This window comes from Egretta garzetta, unplaced genomic scaffold (genome assembly GCF_000687185.1).
Source record: "Egretta garzetta isolate BGI_Z169 unplaced genomic scaffold, ASM68718v1 scaffold126, whole genome shotgun sequence".
NCBI classification, from domain to species: Eukaryota; Metazoa; Chordata; class Aves; order Pelecaniformes; family Ardeidae; genus Egretta; species Egretta garzetta.
The window spans coordinates 4,235,814-4,248,936 of record NW_009260128.1 but is presented as its reverse complement, the minus strand read 5'-3'; the positions used below and the strand labels follow the sequence as shown (position 1 = coordinate 4,248,936).

General features: G+C 35.1%; 1 protein-coding gene across 1 annotated transcript in view; it reads right to left on the bottom strand.

Annotated features, from left to right (window-relative positions):
- The window catches only part of RTTN (rotatin), an 89,515-nt gene that overhangs the window by 43,655 nt on the left and 32,737 nt on the right, over positions 1-13,123 (bottom strand). Inside the window, exons 19-28 of the mRNA XM_035896941.1 lie at positions 10,959-11,058; positions 9,166-9,254; positions 7,111-7,228; positions 6,747-6,843; positions 5,898-5,966; positions 5,375-5,563; positions 4,109-4,348; positions 3,247-3,391; positions 1,459-1,613; positions 13-232 (exon numbers count right to left, since the gene is read on the bottom strand). Coding sequence (XP_035752834.1) covers positions 13-232; positions 1,459-1,613; positions 3,247-3,391; positions 4,109-4,348; positions 5,375-5,563; positions 5,898-5,966; positions 6,747-6,843; positions 7,111-7,228; positions 9,166-9,254; positions 10,959-11,058 — 1,422 coding nt within the window. The remainder of the gene's footprint in view (positions 1-12; positions 233-1,458; positions 1,614-3,246; positions 3,392-4,108; positions 4,349-5,374; positions 5,564-5,897; positions 5,967-6,746; positions 6,844-7,110; positions 7,229-9,165; positions 9,255-10,958; positions 11,059-13,123) is intronic.

The following is a 13,123-nucleotide window of genomic DNA, read 5'->3' as shown; positions in this document are numbered from 1 at the left end:
TAAGCTACTTACCTCAAGAAGACCTGTTAAATATTTCTTACAAATTGTGACAGGTTCAACTGCAGCAGAATAGGTGCTCCAGTCTGGGAGTGCAGTAACATGAACCATTCCTCGTAATGTTCTCTCCAGTGAAGGAAGTCCGTAAAAATGAGGTGCATCTGTTAGCCTTAAGCATTGTAGCAGCTTCAGAGCCAGCTCAGTTCTGAAAGAGCCAGCAAGTTCCAAACCCTCTCTGGTTTAGTTGTAAAAAAAACAAACAAAAAACAAACAAAAAAAATCAACTGTCAACATGAGCTATTTTAATGACTCATTTTACAACAGGCCAATACCTCATTCTTCTTACTGTTAGTCTATGAGTCTCAGCATCTCAGTTAGTTACTATTGCTTTCTGCACAGAATAACATGGAATTAGATTTGACATACCTAGCTTAACCCAGGTTCTGAAAGCATAATATTGTATCTGATTATAACAGGGCTTCTTAACCAAAAAAGACAAATGAGATATAACTCTAATTATTAAGGACATATTAAATAAAGAGTGAGAGATTGAAGATGATGGATAACATTATGAGAAGAGTTACAAAGCTTAGTAGCTAAACTTATGTTTGTTCTGGTTCAACGGACAAGTTTAGAAATATGTTCTGCAAAATACCATCAATCTAGAATTCAGGTAGATAGAAAATACAGGAGTGTGAGATATAGCTAGCAGGGATTTTTATAATTCTCCCTTTTCCAGCTGTGAAAATTTTTAGGAAATGAGTAACTGCATGGGAAGAATGAAGAAGGTAACATTTTGAAAGTATCTTTACTAACAGTTATATTGTGGCACATAAATAAACAAATATTACCTTACACTGCAATTTTACTATCTCTTAAAATGCACTTGGACCGAGAGATTTAGTGTGGGAAGATTAGCAACTCAGCGAAAAAGACTGATAGAAATTCACTTCTGTGTTTGCTTGATTGACAGAAAAGTTTGGAACTTTGTACTGGAAATAGCTGTCCTAAACAATCACTAACGTGGGCTGATACACTGTATTAGCCAAAAAGGAGTTCAGTGAAAATAAACTTTTGTTGATATTTCAAACATTTGAACGTTTTACTTTGCTATAAAAAAATGCTACAAAAAACAACCAAGTTATCATTTACTTGTGCAAATTCCCAGCAGTGAAAAAGAAATAGCTCATCTTCTCCCTGCAGTCAGTTTAATCACCATTTGCTGAAAAAGCGACCACTAGTACACACACTTCAAGTTTCCTAGTTAATTTCTTAATTTTACTGTGAAAAGGCCTATCTAATGTTGATCTTCACTTCTTCACACAGGAGTACATTCCGTTTTCACAGTTTAAAATGATTGAGTCATGATGTAATTTTATTCAAATTCTGACTGAGATACGGCAGCAGTAGGTGTTATGATCCCCAGTCAGAATTACATGGGCAGGTCCATTTACACTGTACCTGTCAGTCAGTGACATGGAACAAAATAACAATGTGTTAAAAAGATGAATGAGTTCTTTATCCAGTTGCTGCCTGACAGCAGTCTGCATTTCATCTATTTCATCCCGCACTTGGGATTCTGGTCGCACCAGGAGGCCCAAAAGGGATTTTGGCATCTAAAAGAAAAGAATAAAAATACAATCACATAATGCTTGGTTTAAATCCTATTTTAATACCCACACTAAAGCCATTTTTCTGTTAAAAGCTTGCAAATCACACACGTTATAAATCACAAATTCCATGATCATTTTACTAAGGAGTATTTCTGTGAAAATCACAGTAAAAAATTCCTATAATTACCAATTACTTGAATCTCAACTCTACTAAATGCCATAAAAGAACATACTGTTAAGGCCTTTAAAATTTCCTGGCATTAAGCCACGATACAGTGTATTCTGAAGCATGAAAGAAAAGTGAAAGTTATATACAACAATAACCTGCAATAAAAAAAAAAAAAAAAAAAGACCATAAAACCCAGAAAACACGTAGTAGAAATATTAGTTCAAGATGTATCTTATATATCTCAGTTGCTTGAAAGACTTAAAATCATTTGATATATAGATTTTGTATTAATATATTGAATGGGCCATACTTATAAAATTTTATAGGTTTCCCAGTTAGCTACAGAAATTGAATTACCTGAATTATAAAGTAATCTTGCATGCGGGCAGTATGCCTTAGCTTTGTGAAGAACAGTACTTTACAAAATTCTAAAACTGCAGCCATCAATTTTATCCTTGGCATTTAACTATTGTTTTTATACAGCAAGATTGAATTATTATATTTTGACAAATATAATAAAATTGTTTTATACTGCTTTATGATGTTCATTTCCTATTTGTTTTTATACTTTCCGATTTTATACATTTTAAATGAACAGTATTGGACAGATCTCTCAAACTGAAAGCACAGAAGAAAAACTGAAAAGAAAAAAATTTACATTCTTTCAATATTATACATGCATTTTAACTACAGCAACTGAACTGTACACTCATGTAATACCTTCTTCCTGCTTATAAAAATATTTTACTTAGACATATTATAACCATTTAAAATCAATACTTAAGTGAGAGACACACTGAAATCAAAAACTTCCTAACTTTCCATTCTTGCTCTTAATGCAAGCCAGATGACGTTCATTTGTATTTCTTTGCTACAGAAGTTTCTAACACATCTGTATGGAACTTCATCCTTTCTACATATCTACATAGGATATTCCTCCTATCTACATATAGATAATCTATATGTAGTTATGTAGCTAAGCATACCTTATACAGCTGTATATGTATGCACACACATATGTATGTATATTTACATAGTTAACCATATCATGTAAGTATATACAGTTACATGTACAGATAGAGCTCTCAGAGCTATGCATTGCTAATTATAGTTACATGGCTCCATACAACCATATTACGATAGTTAACTATACCAGAGCAAGACACACACAGGTAGATGTTGTTTGCTTCTGGCAAATACAATATTTGAGTTTGGAGAAACAATTTGTATACCAACTAAAAGAGACAAGTAAATTCACTACTGTTCAAAGTTAAATTCCCCAAACACTAAAGCCATAGCACTGACCACAAAATTACAGACATTAATATACCAAAAGATCTGCAATTTCTTGCTTTTGTTGAGAGAAGTCGTTTTCCTTGAGGAACTCCCCACATACAACCCAGACAACCAGTTCACAGTTATATCACTTCTTACAGTCTACAGCTAACTTCTTAGGTATATTCTTACATTTTTAAACAATGATTTCAGGATCCACTTTAGATGGTCTGACTCCAGACCTGATCTCTGTTCTCTAAGCAATTTGTTTAAAAATCTTAAGACATCTACTAAAAGCTTCTCATCCTCTGCAGAAGCTGGAAGCACTTGCAGAAACCTGCAATGCAAACAAAAATATTTACTTTCATACTTGTAGTGCATTAAAAGAGAGTTCAAGATCTCAGCCTAATAGGACTGAAGTCACCTGCAAATGTGGAATTATGTAAATATGTATATTACATATATTTAGGTATGGCAAATATGGAAATATATTAATTATATTACACATACCATATATATTAAATTACATATATTTGAAAACTTTATTCGAAATTTGAAAACAATAGATATTGACTATATGCATTTATTATAGTTATGCACTATTATACATGTCTTGGGTATTTTTTTATAATATAAAATTAATGAGATTCCTGAAATCCAGCGCTGTGATCTTACTTTTTGCCCATATCCCTTCTCTCAGGGATCCTGAACTCTGCTACCTCATGGTCGCTACAGCCAAAGCTGCCTTTGACCCTCACATTCCTCATGAGCTCTTGCTTGTCTGCAAGCACAAGGTCCAGCAAAGCACCTCTCCTTATTGGCTCCTTTGTCACCTGGATCAGGAAGTTGTCACTGACACTCTCAAGGAATCTCCTGGATTGATTATGCCCTGCTGTGCTGGCCCTCCAGCAGACCGAGGGAACAACACCCATCCATCTGTCTATCTCAGAGGTGCACAGACAATCAATTCCATAAATTTGAAAATATGACAACTAGGAAATTTACAATTTAAGCATCATAATCCTTAACGGATTTGTGTAGTCAATATGCTTACCTGTTTATTGCTTTTTGCCAAACAAAGCTCTTCAAAGTGGTTCCACAAGACCCAGAACTGCATTTTAATGCAAGTCTGTCATTCAGAATATAAAAACTAAGCCTAGTGAGAGCAGCCCTAACATCCCTGTGGGATACTGCCTGAATGATTGAATTAAGACACTCCTGCAGTCCATAGTTTGTGTGAGTTATTTTGAGTATAAGAATGTCTTCTGAGGATAGTTTTAGCGAGTCTAAAAATCTGAAAAGGCATAAGAGAAAAATCATTAATAGCCAGTATCTTTACAAACTATTTCAGTGAGTGTTGACTCCTTCACTTCCCAGTTCAAATAAGAATACAAAACATATTGCCTTAATTTACTTTTGTTAACCAGTCCTTTCTCCTCCTTCCCCCCAGCCCTCTAAAAAACCTAAACCTCACAACAATAACAAACAATCCCACCATATTTAAATCCCAAGCTGTTTGGTTTCTTTAGAAAAATGGCACCTGTCAAAAAGTTACTTGAAAGGTGCTCTTCACATTGTTTGTAATGAAATTTTCCTCCACACTATTGTAAATGTTGGCCACTTGGACTATTTTCCTGTTTTCTTTTTAAGAGATTGTTTTGGTTTTGCCTGATGGAACTTAAAATGAAAATGATTTATTGAATCAACAACTGTAGTTTCCAATGGCTCAGAACCACACTATTTACTAACAAAACTTAGTAGGACTCCTTAAAGAATGTAAGCAAAAGCTGAAAAACTGTCAAGATATAGATATAAGCATTTCAAGAATCTTCTAAGATGCTGAGTTCTGTATACAAAATAGTCTCAAAGAGATAGATTATGCTTAATCAAGGGCTAACCAAATGATGAATTTTCTTCATTATCTACCATAATCCTTAGTATCACTGTTAAAAAGAATAATTATTTTAAATTTAACTCTTCAAGAAAAGAGAAAAGTCATGCAACAATAAAGAGAAAAAAAGGCAGCTCCCTGAAAAGCCACAATGACTACAAAGAAAAACAGCCACAGAGACCATTTAAAATTGTTTGAAATGAGTCTGACCATCAATAAAAGTTCCTGACTTCATGTATAAATGCAATTTAGGTAAAACATTAGCTGTGACAACATATCTCTAGCCTCCTGTTTATGTTTAAAAAGACAGCACTCTCAAACCAGAAACAACTTGAACTGCTGTTTGAACTTGAAAACCTATTTAAACTAGATGGAACACTAATTTAATTGACATATATTGGGATTTAAAATCAAGATAAAATGGCTTACTTTTCTGCTTCTGTCTCATAATTTATCAGTTGCAATAGGTTTTCAATCCCATGATACCACGACAGATTCCAAGCCATTTTAAGCATATCTGACACAGGTTTCATAGTCAAACACTCAGAAGACAATGGCACCACAACAGTATTAGGGCTAATTACATGATGAGCAGCGATACTGACTGGGAGATGATACCTAAAAAATAAAAAAAAATTAAAAAGTGATTGATGATCTATGTTTGGTTTTTTTTTTTTTTTAATTAAATGCTCTACTAGAGCAAGCTTTTAAATTTGCAAATAAAGTTTTAGAAACTCTTTTTCAGATAACAAAGACTTGGAGAAAAACCTTTATGTTTAAAAACGCAGACAACTTTAGATTAGCATAAAATGTTTCCTTTCATTTTCCTACCTCCATTCTTTGGGAATGACAGTAAGTAGAAGGAAGCAAATTTAGATGTAAAAAGACAACCAAACAACCAACCAAAAAAATCCCAAAAAACCAAACCAAACAAAAACCCACTCTCACATACCTTCTAACAACAGCAACAGGTAAACTGAAGGCAGGTAGGCCAGTATCATTACTGATTATGCCATCAGCCCTGCAAGAGATTAAGTTGGAGTCATTTTTCCCCTATTTTAAGCATCAATTTTCTACTAATGCTACACTTATTATTTCTTTATTATTCAGATATTGCTGTATTTTCTCCTGCAGCTAGCTCTTAGGTAACCCATTGATGAATAATTTGTATTAATAAACAATGTTTCTTCATGATTATGCAATATTAACATAGTTCTTGGATCACACACACACAGAATACTTGTTGCAGATGTACTGCACATAAAAATGAAATTAAATTAACATACCAAAAAACGTGCTTGTTTCCTTTTTTCCATTAGGGAAAAAAAAAAAAATATGTGTACAAATTCTGAAAGCATATTTTTTTCTGAAGCATATGCAAATTTCAAATGATAAAATATAAGCTGAGGTATGTTGTTTTAAGGACAACTGCTACACTTAAAATCCGAAGTAAATAGGAGAATTCTAATTAAGTTTAAGAAAACATGCCTACAGCTAGCTATTTGATTTGTATAGTTTCCATTTAAGGAAAAGATGGATTACAGATGAGGTTTTTTTGAAAATTAAAGTAAACTTAAAATTAATAGTGAGGTACAAAGTACTTATACTGCAAAAATATGCCAAGTAGACCTATACAGAATGCAATCCAAATGTTGAAACAATTTGGCCTACAAATATGCAATTTTGGATATATAAAAATTTGGCATATAATTTGCTTGGATATATATATATAAACTTATTTTCATTAAAACCTTAAATTTTGACTAGAGAATATGCCATTAAATAACTGGGTTTTTCATACCATGTTTCTGTTCTTGCTACTTCATCAAACAACAGGAGACAAAGCAATACTGTAGTTTCAGTTAAAACAGCACGATCATTTTGGAATATCAAGGAAACTGAATAAAATAAAGATATTTAAAAACGCATTAGGAAAACATTGACATTAATAATGCATAGAAGGACACTGGTTAAAAACAACTGATTTCCACAGTCATTTTGCCAACATCTTTAACACATGCCACTAGCACATAGTGATTCATCTCTTAAATATTAGAGACTCTGAAATGATCCAAGGTTTTTAAGAAGGCTTCTGGTTAAAGATCTAACTGTATTTTGCACATTTTCTTTCCACATATGTAATAAAGTCAAAATAGCATCTTTACCTCTGAATAGCAAAAGCAGTAAAGATGACTGCTCTGCTAGGGACAGACGAACAACTGGATCAGCATACACAAGTTTGCGTAAGAGCGTTAGACATGGTAATACCATGGATTCCATAAGCTGCAAGAACAGAGAAAAAAATTAAATAGAGATAACAGGATAATCTATTATGAGATGCTTAATAAAAACTGTCATGCTATGAAGCAATACATTCCATCATTTATAGTAGAGAAACCTAGAATTTTCTTAGACAAGCAAATTTCATCCAGATGATAACTGTACATTCATTAGAAAATACTTACTCACGTCTGGTTTTATTTTATTAGTAATTGATGGTCATTTTATTGGTCTCTGGCATCACAACACAATTATAACATTTGCTTCCAAAACACATATTTTTACGATGCATATATGTGAGCTGAAGGATTTCCAAAAAAACCTAAATATTCACAACCATATAAGCTTAACCATTTTTTAAAAAATGCAAATAACTTATTGTATCACATTCATTTTCTGGGTCCCAATCCTTCAGATCAGGAAACCTAGGAAGGGAAAGCAGTTTGCTAAAAGTTAAAAGTATCAGTGAATGGGCAGAAATATGACCGAAGTCACTGCTCCTAAGAATGAGAAGCCAGTATGTCCTTCACAGCACCATTACTTTGCTTACCTGAGGTTCTGCCTTTAAATTTTGTTTTGTAAACTGCATCACCAAATCTAGTTTAGTTTAATACTGAATAAAAAAAAGCCCTGCTTATTTAGTATAAGAGTGTTTTGCACAGCTATATATAAAGCTTTATTTAAATGGTGCTTTTTCCATCTCCTATGTCCTTTACCCTTTTCTTGGTAGCCACTTTTCCAAGAACTTGCAAGTTTTTTGGTTTTTTTTTGTTTGTTTTCCTTTTCTATTGATTTTAAGATTAAATAAAAAAAAAATAATAATTTGAGGAGAGAACCAGAATCTGGGATAGATTCCTTCAGAAGAGTGTCCTAATAACTTATTAGGTCATAGTAAACCACAGTGGTGGTACAGTAACCACAGTAACAAAACCTGAAGGACCCAATATTTCAATTTCTCCAACTGTGTTTCAGTGATTTACAAAAGTACTCATATTCAAGCTATCATAAACTGGACTAGACATTCCTTAATGCTACAAGGATAAAATAATCTTAGATATTGCTAATCTCGAAAAAACCATTACCAAAGAAGACTGTCATTTTAATTAATTTGACAAATTTTAAGAGGAATTGCACTGAGTATAAAGCAGTTCTTTTCTCTTGTACTTTTTTAAGAAATAAGTCATTACTATATAAAAATTCTCATGGTTTCTTAACTCAAGGTTTGGACTGCTGTAACAATACTATACAAGCAAACTAAGAAATACGCAAAAAGTTTCTCCAGTGAAGTGATGCTGAGCAACTTATGGCTTAAATAATTTTGCATAAAATGTTTTCAAACAATGAATTTCAGAAAAATTCAAGCATCAGGTTAAACATATTACAAAACTAGAAAGCTTGGTCATCTACAAACAAATATACACTCAACTTGTAAATGTGATCTTATCTCCTGAGACTTTCCCTGGTGAGGGAAAAGACTCTCCCTGGTCAGAAAACGACTTATACCTGAAACTCAATCCGACATGTAGATTCCTATTTACAATAACATCATCTCATTTTTAATTATAATTTGCTTCAGGACTTAAATCTAGAGAATAGGACGTACAATACAACACTTTTTTTTTAAGGACATTAAAAATTTTTTTTTTGGCCTTTACTGAAAAAGCTTCAGGGAAATTCTGATATATTTCTGAACTACACCAAATGCAGTTCTCCGGCTAACTACTCTCACAGATAGGTAAACCAATATTCTTTCATTAAGAAAATGTTAGCATTATCAAAAATATATTACACCAAATACATATTGCAATTACATTCTTGCTTAACATTTGTGTTCTGTGAAGAATTAATGCACAAAGATTAGTGTAATAAGCACAGAAAAAGTCAGATTCTACCACTGTCATGCTGTGCAATGCTTGCAGAACTTGTAACAATAGTTTTACCTTGCCATCCACATGTATACACTCATGAAGGCAAGCCAAAATTTTTTCTATCACACCTAACTTTTTCACAATGCCGTGCATTTTGGTATCTGTAGGAAAAACAAAAGATAATAAGAATCAATGATTCTGCACCAATTTTAATACTAAACTTCTTTCTGCAAGATCACAAATTCTTGCTGTTGAGAACAAGTTTCCAAAATTGCTAATCAACAGAACAAGTACAGCTCTAGCTCTACACCAAGGCAAGCCTCTTCAAAGTCTTGTTATCTGACTATAGTCGCCTCTTGAACAGTAGACTTCATATATATATGCATAACTTCCCATAAGAACTTTCTGTGCCACCATTATAACAATCCTCTGTGGAACTCAGTTTCAGTCAAATGAGGATTTCACTGATAATATTTAAAAAGTCTTCAACAGTTTAATATGGACCTAAAAATAGTATTTACAAAAACTCAGTCACCATGAGAGTATTTTCCATTGAACTCATCATTCAGAGCATCTGGTTTAAGAATACTCAACAATAACAAAACAGCTAAGTCATTTGGGTTGGTTGGGTCTCTTGGGGTTTTTAAAATAATTTTCCTATTAAGGATTACTTGACATCTGTCCTGATAAAGATGCATTTTTTCCTTTACAATTTCATCCTATGCTATATTTCATATTATCTTCTGACATCTGAAAACTTTGGCAGGCAGAACTAAATCTATTTTACAAGATAAAGTAGACATTTCCTAATTTTTGTTATCATTTTTCTGACAAGAAAAAGGTTAATTTTAATATTTTCTAAGACCTCACCTTCCCATGGTGAAAAACTTACGTTCTACCACTAGGGTTTGAGTTCCTTGAAGAAAACACACTTGATTCAGTTTGAGTAGGTACAGTACAAACATCCAGCTTTCAAACTCTACAGTTATGACCCTGCACTGAGCCAAATAATGCTCAATTCAAGATTGCTTATTTGCATCTTAATTCAATCAGGCCTTTACCAGAATTCATAATTTCTCCCCATATGAGCAATGTAATTATAAAACAACACCTGTGATGTAAATTTATGATTAGTCAGTTATATTCTAAAGAGTAAAAAGAGGAACACTTTCCTTGCAAACATATTAGATGAAATGCCATGGGGAGTCTGCCTCTTGATATTGAAAGAGGGTATAATCATGGAAGCTTAGCTTGAGTTTAATGAGCCCTCATTCACACAAATGACATTTCAATCCACTTTAACTGTAGTTACTACTTAGCCTAACTCAAAATAGAGGAAGAAATTCAGGATGATAGAAGAAATTCCTCACTATGTATAAAAACCCTTTAGCTAGCCTGTGTAATCCTAGAATTAACTTTCCTAATTAAAATACAACACCAAAACTATATATTTTTTACATTTACCATCACCTCCCTCAGTCAAGACTGAGTATCTGAGTTAGCAATAACAAAAAATTTGAAGCACCATTAGTTCTGACACAGATCAACAGCTTGACAAACACTGAAAAGGAAAAGCAAAAAAAAAAGTTCTCATAGAGCTTACAGAATTCAGCTTACTCCTCTATTACACAAGGCAGCTGTTTTTTTTAAACAGTAAGACTACTATTTCTTATTCTTAAGGGCAACAACAACTACTAATTTTTTATTTGAATTGGTAGATTATCCACAATAGTGTTAAAATTCTGGCCCAACAATATACATAAAAATTACAAAAAGTAATTAGCAGAAACACACAGAAAACCTAGGAAAACTGCAAGCTCGCACAATGATCTCCACATGAATACAAATTTTCTGAAGAATTTTACCTTCTAAAATGATAGCCAGCTGCTCAGCTGCAGACTTTCGTAAAACTAGGTCAACAGCATCAGAAGTCAAGATGTCATACAGCTTCTCAATAGTTTCTGCCTAAAAGTAAAACTGTATTAGATTTACAGCCAGTATGCTATTATGAAACAAGGTAACCAGCCAAATTTCCTAACAGAAAGTAGAAAATAAAAATATCCAAATTCCTTATTGTAATGTATTTGATTAGATTCCACATGCATGCAATAAGAAAGGATTAGGTTATAATCTTTTTAAAACAAATCTCCTACAACACCTGCGGAATATAACAAGACAATAGTTTGTAGTGCACAACAGAAAAAGATTTCTAACAAATAGTGCTTAATTTATGCAGGACTACAGAAAACTCAACACTATACAGCACTATATTCAGCACTCCACCCAAGAGTGCTGAAGGAGCTGGCAGAGGAGCTTACCAAGCCACTCTCTATCATCTATCAGCAGTCCTGGTTAACAGGGGAGGTCCCAGATGACTGGAGATTGGCAAACGTGACACCTATCTTCAAGAAGGGCCGGAAGGAGGATCCGGGGAACTACAGACCAGTCAGCCTGACCTCAGTACCAGGGAAGGTTATGGAGAGGTTCATCTTGAGTGTGCTCACCAGGCACATGGAGGACAATCAGGGGATCAGGCCCAGTCAGCATGGGTTCATGAAGGGAAGGTCTTGCCTAACCAACCTGATTTCCTTCTACGACCAGGTGACCCGCATGGTAGATGAGGGAAAGGCTGTGGATGTTGTATACCTGGACTTCAGCAAAGCCTTCGACACAGTCTCCCATAGCATTCTCCTGGAGAAGCTGGCGGCTCATGGCCTAGATGGATATACTCTTCGCTGGGGTAAAAACTGGCTGGGGGGCTGAGCCCAGAGAGTGGTGGTGAATGGAACTAAATCCAGTGGGCGGCCGGCCACAAGCGGTGTCCCCCAGGGCTCAGTTCTGAAACCTGTGACTAGGTTCCTCAGTCTTAATATCTTTATCAATGACCTGGATGAGGGGATTGAGTGTGCCCTCAGCAAATTTGCAGACGACACCAAACTGGGTGGTAGTGTTGATCTGCTTGAGGGGAGGAGGGCTCTGCAGAGAGACCTGGACAGGCTAGATCGATGGGCCGAGGCCAACTGCATGAGGTTCAACAAGGCCAAGTGCCGGGTCCTGCACTTTGGTCACAACTTTTAGGGAAGTGATCGTGCCCCTGTACTCGGTGCTGGTGAGGCCGCACCTCGAATACTGTGTTCAGTTTTGGGCCCCTCACTACAAGAAGGATGTTGCATTGCTGGAGCATGTCCAGAGGAGAGCAACCAAGCTGGTGAGGGGTCTGGAGCACAAGTCATACGAGGAACGGCTGAGGGAACTGGGGTTGTTTAGTCTGGAGAAGAGGAGGCTGAGGGGAGACCTGATCGCCCTCTACAGCTACCTGAAAGGAGGCTGTAGTGAGGTGGGGGTCGGCCTCTTCTCCCTGGTAACAGATGATAGGACGAGGGGGAATGGTTTGAAGCTGCGCCAGGGCAGGTTTAGGTTAGATATTAGGAAAAACTTCTTCACTGAAAGGGTTGTCAGGCTCTGGAATGGGCTGCCCAGGGAGGTGGTAGAGTCCCCATCCTTGGAGGTATTTAAAAGAAGGATAGATGAGGTGCTTAGGGACATGGTTTAGTGGTCGGGTGGCAGGGTTAGGTTAAAGGTTGGACTCGATGATCTTAAAGGCCTTTTCCAACCAAAGCGATTCTATGATTCTATGATTCTATACAGAAATGCTAGAATATACTTCTACGTCTGTGAAGGGGACTGAGTTTTTAATGGCAATAGGGCTAGAAAATTTAAGTAATCCTAGATACCCATACAAATTTCAGGTCCTAACTTTTTGAAGGATGTAGGGAAGAGTATAGAGTGTACTATGAGTGGTCAAATAACTGTTCTTCAGAGGGGAAGCATCTTAGCATTTGTTTAACATGTTAATCTGAAAGTGTTGAGGGTAAAGAAGGAAGGAGAATGGAGGGGAGATAAAAAAAAGAAAAACAAAAAAAGATATGTTTCCCCATAGCTCAAATACTCATGATTTGTTTTTCACTTTGCGAAAGCAGCAATATTAAGAAAACACATAGATAAATATGTGATCTGTTTTAGAATATTT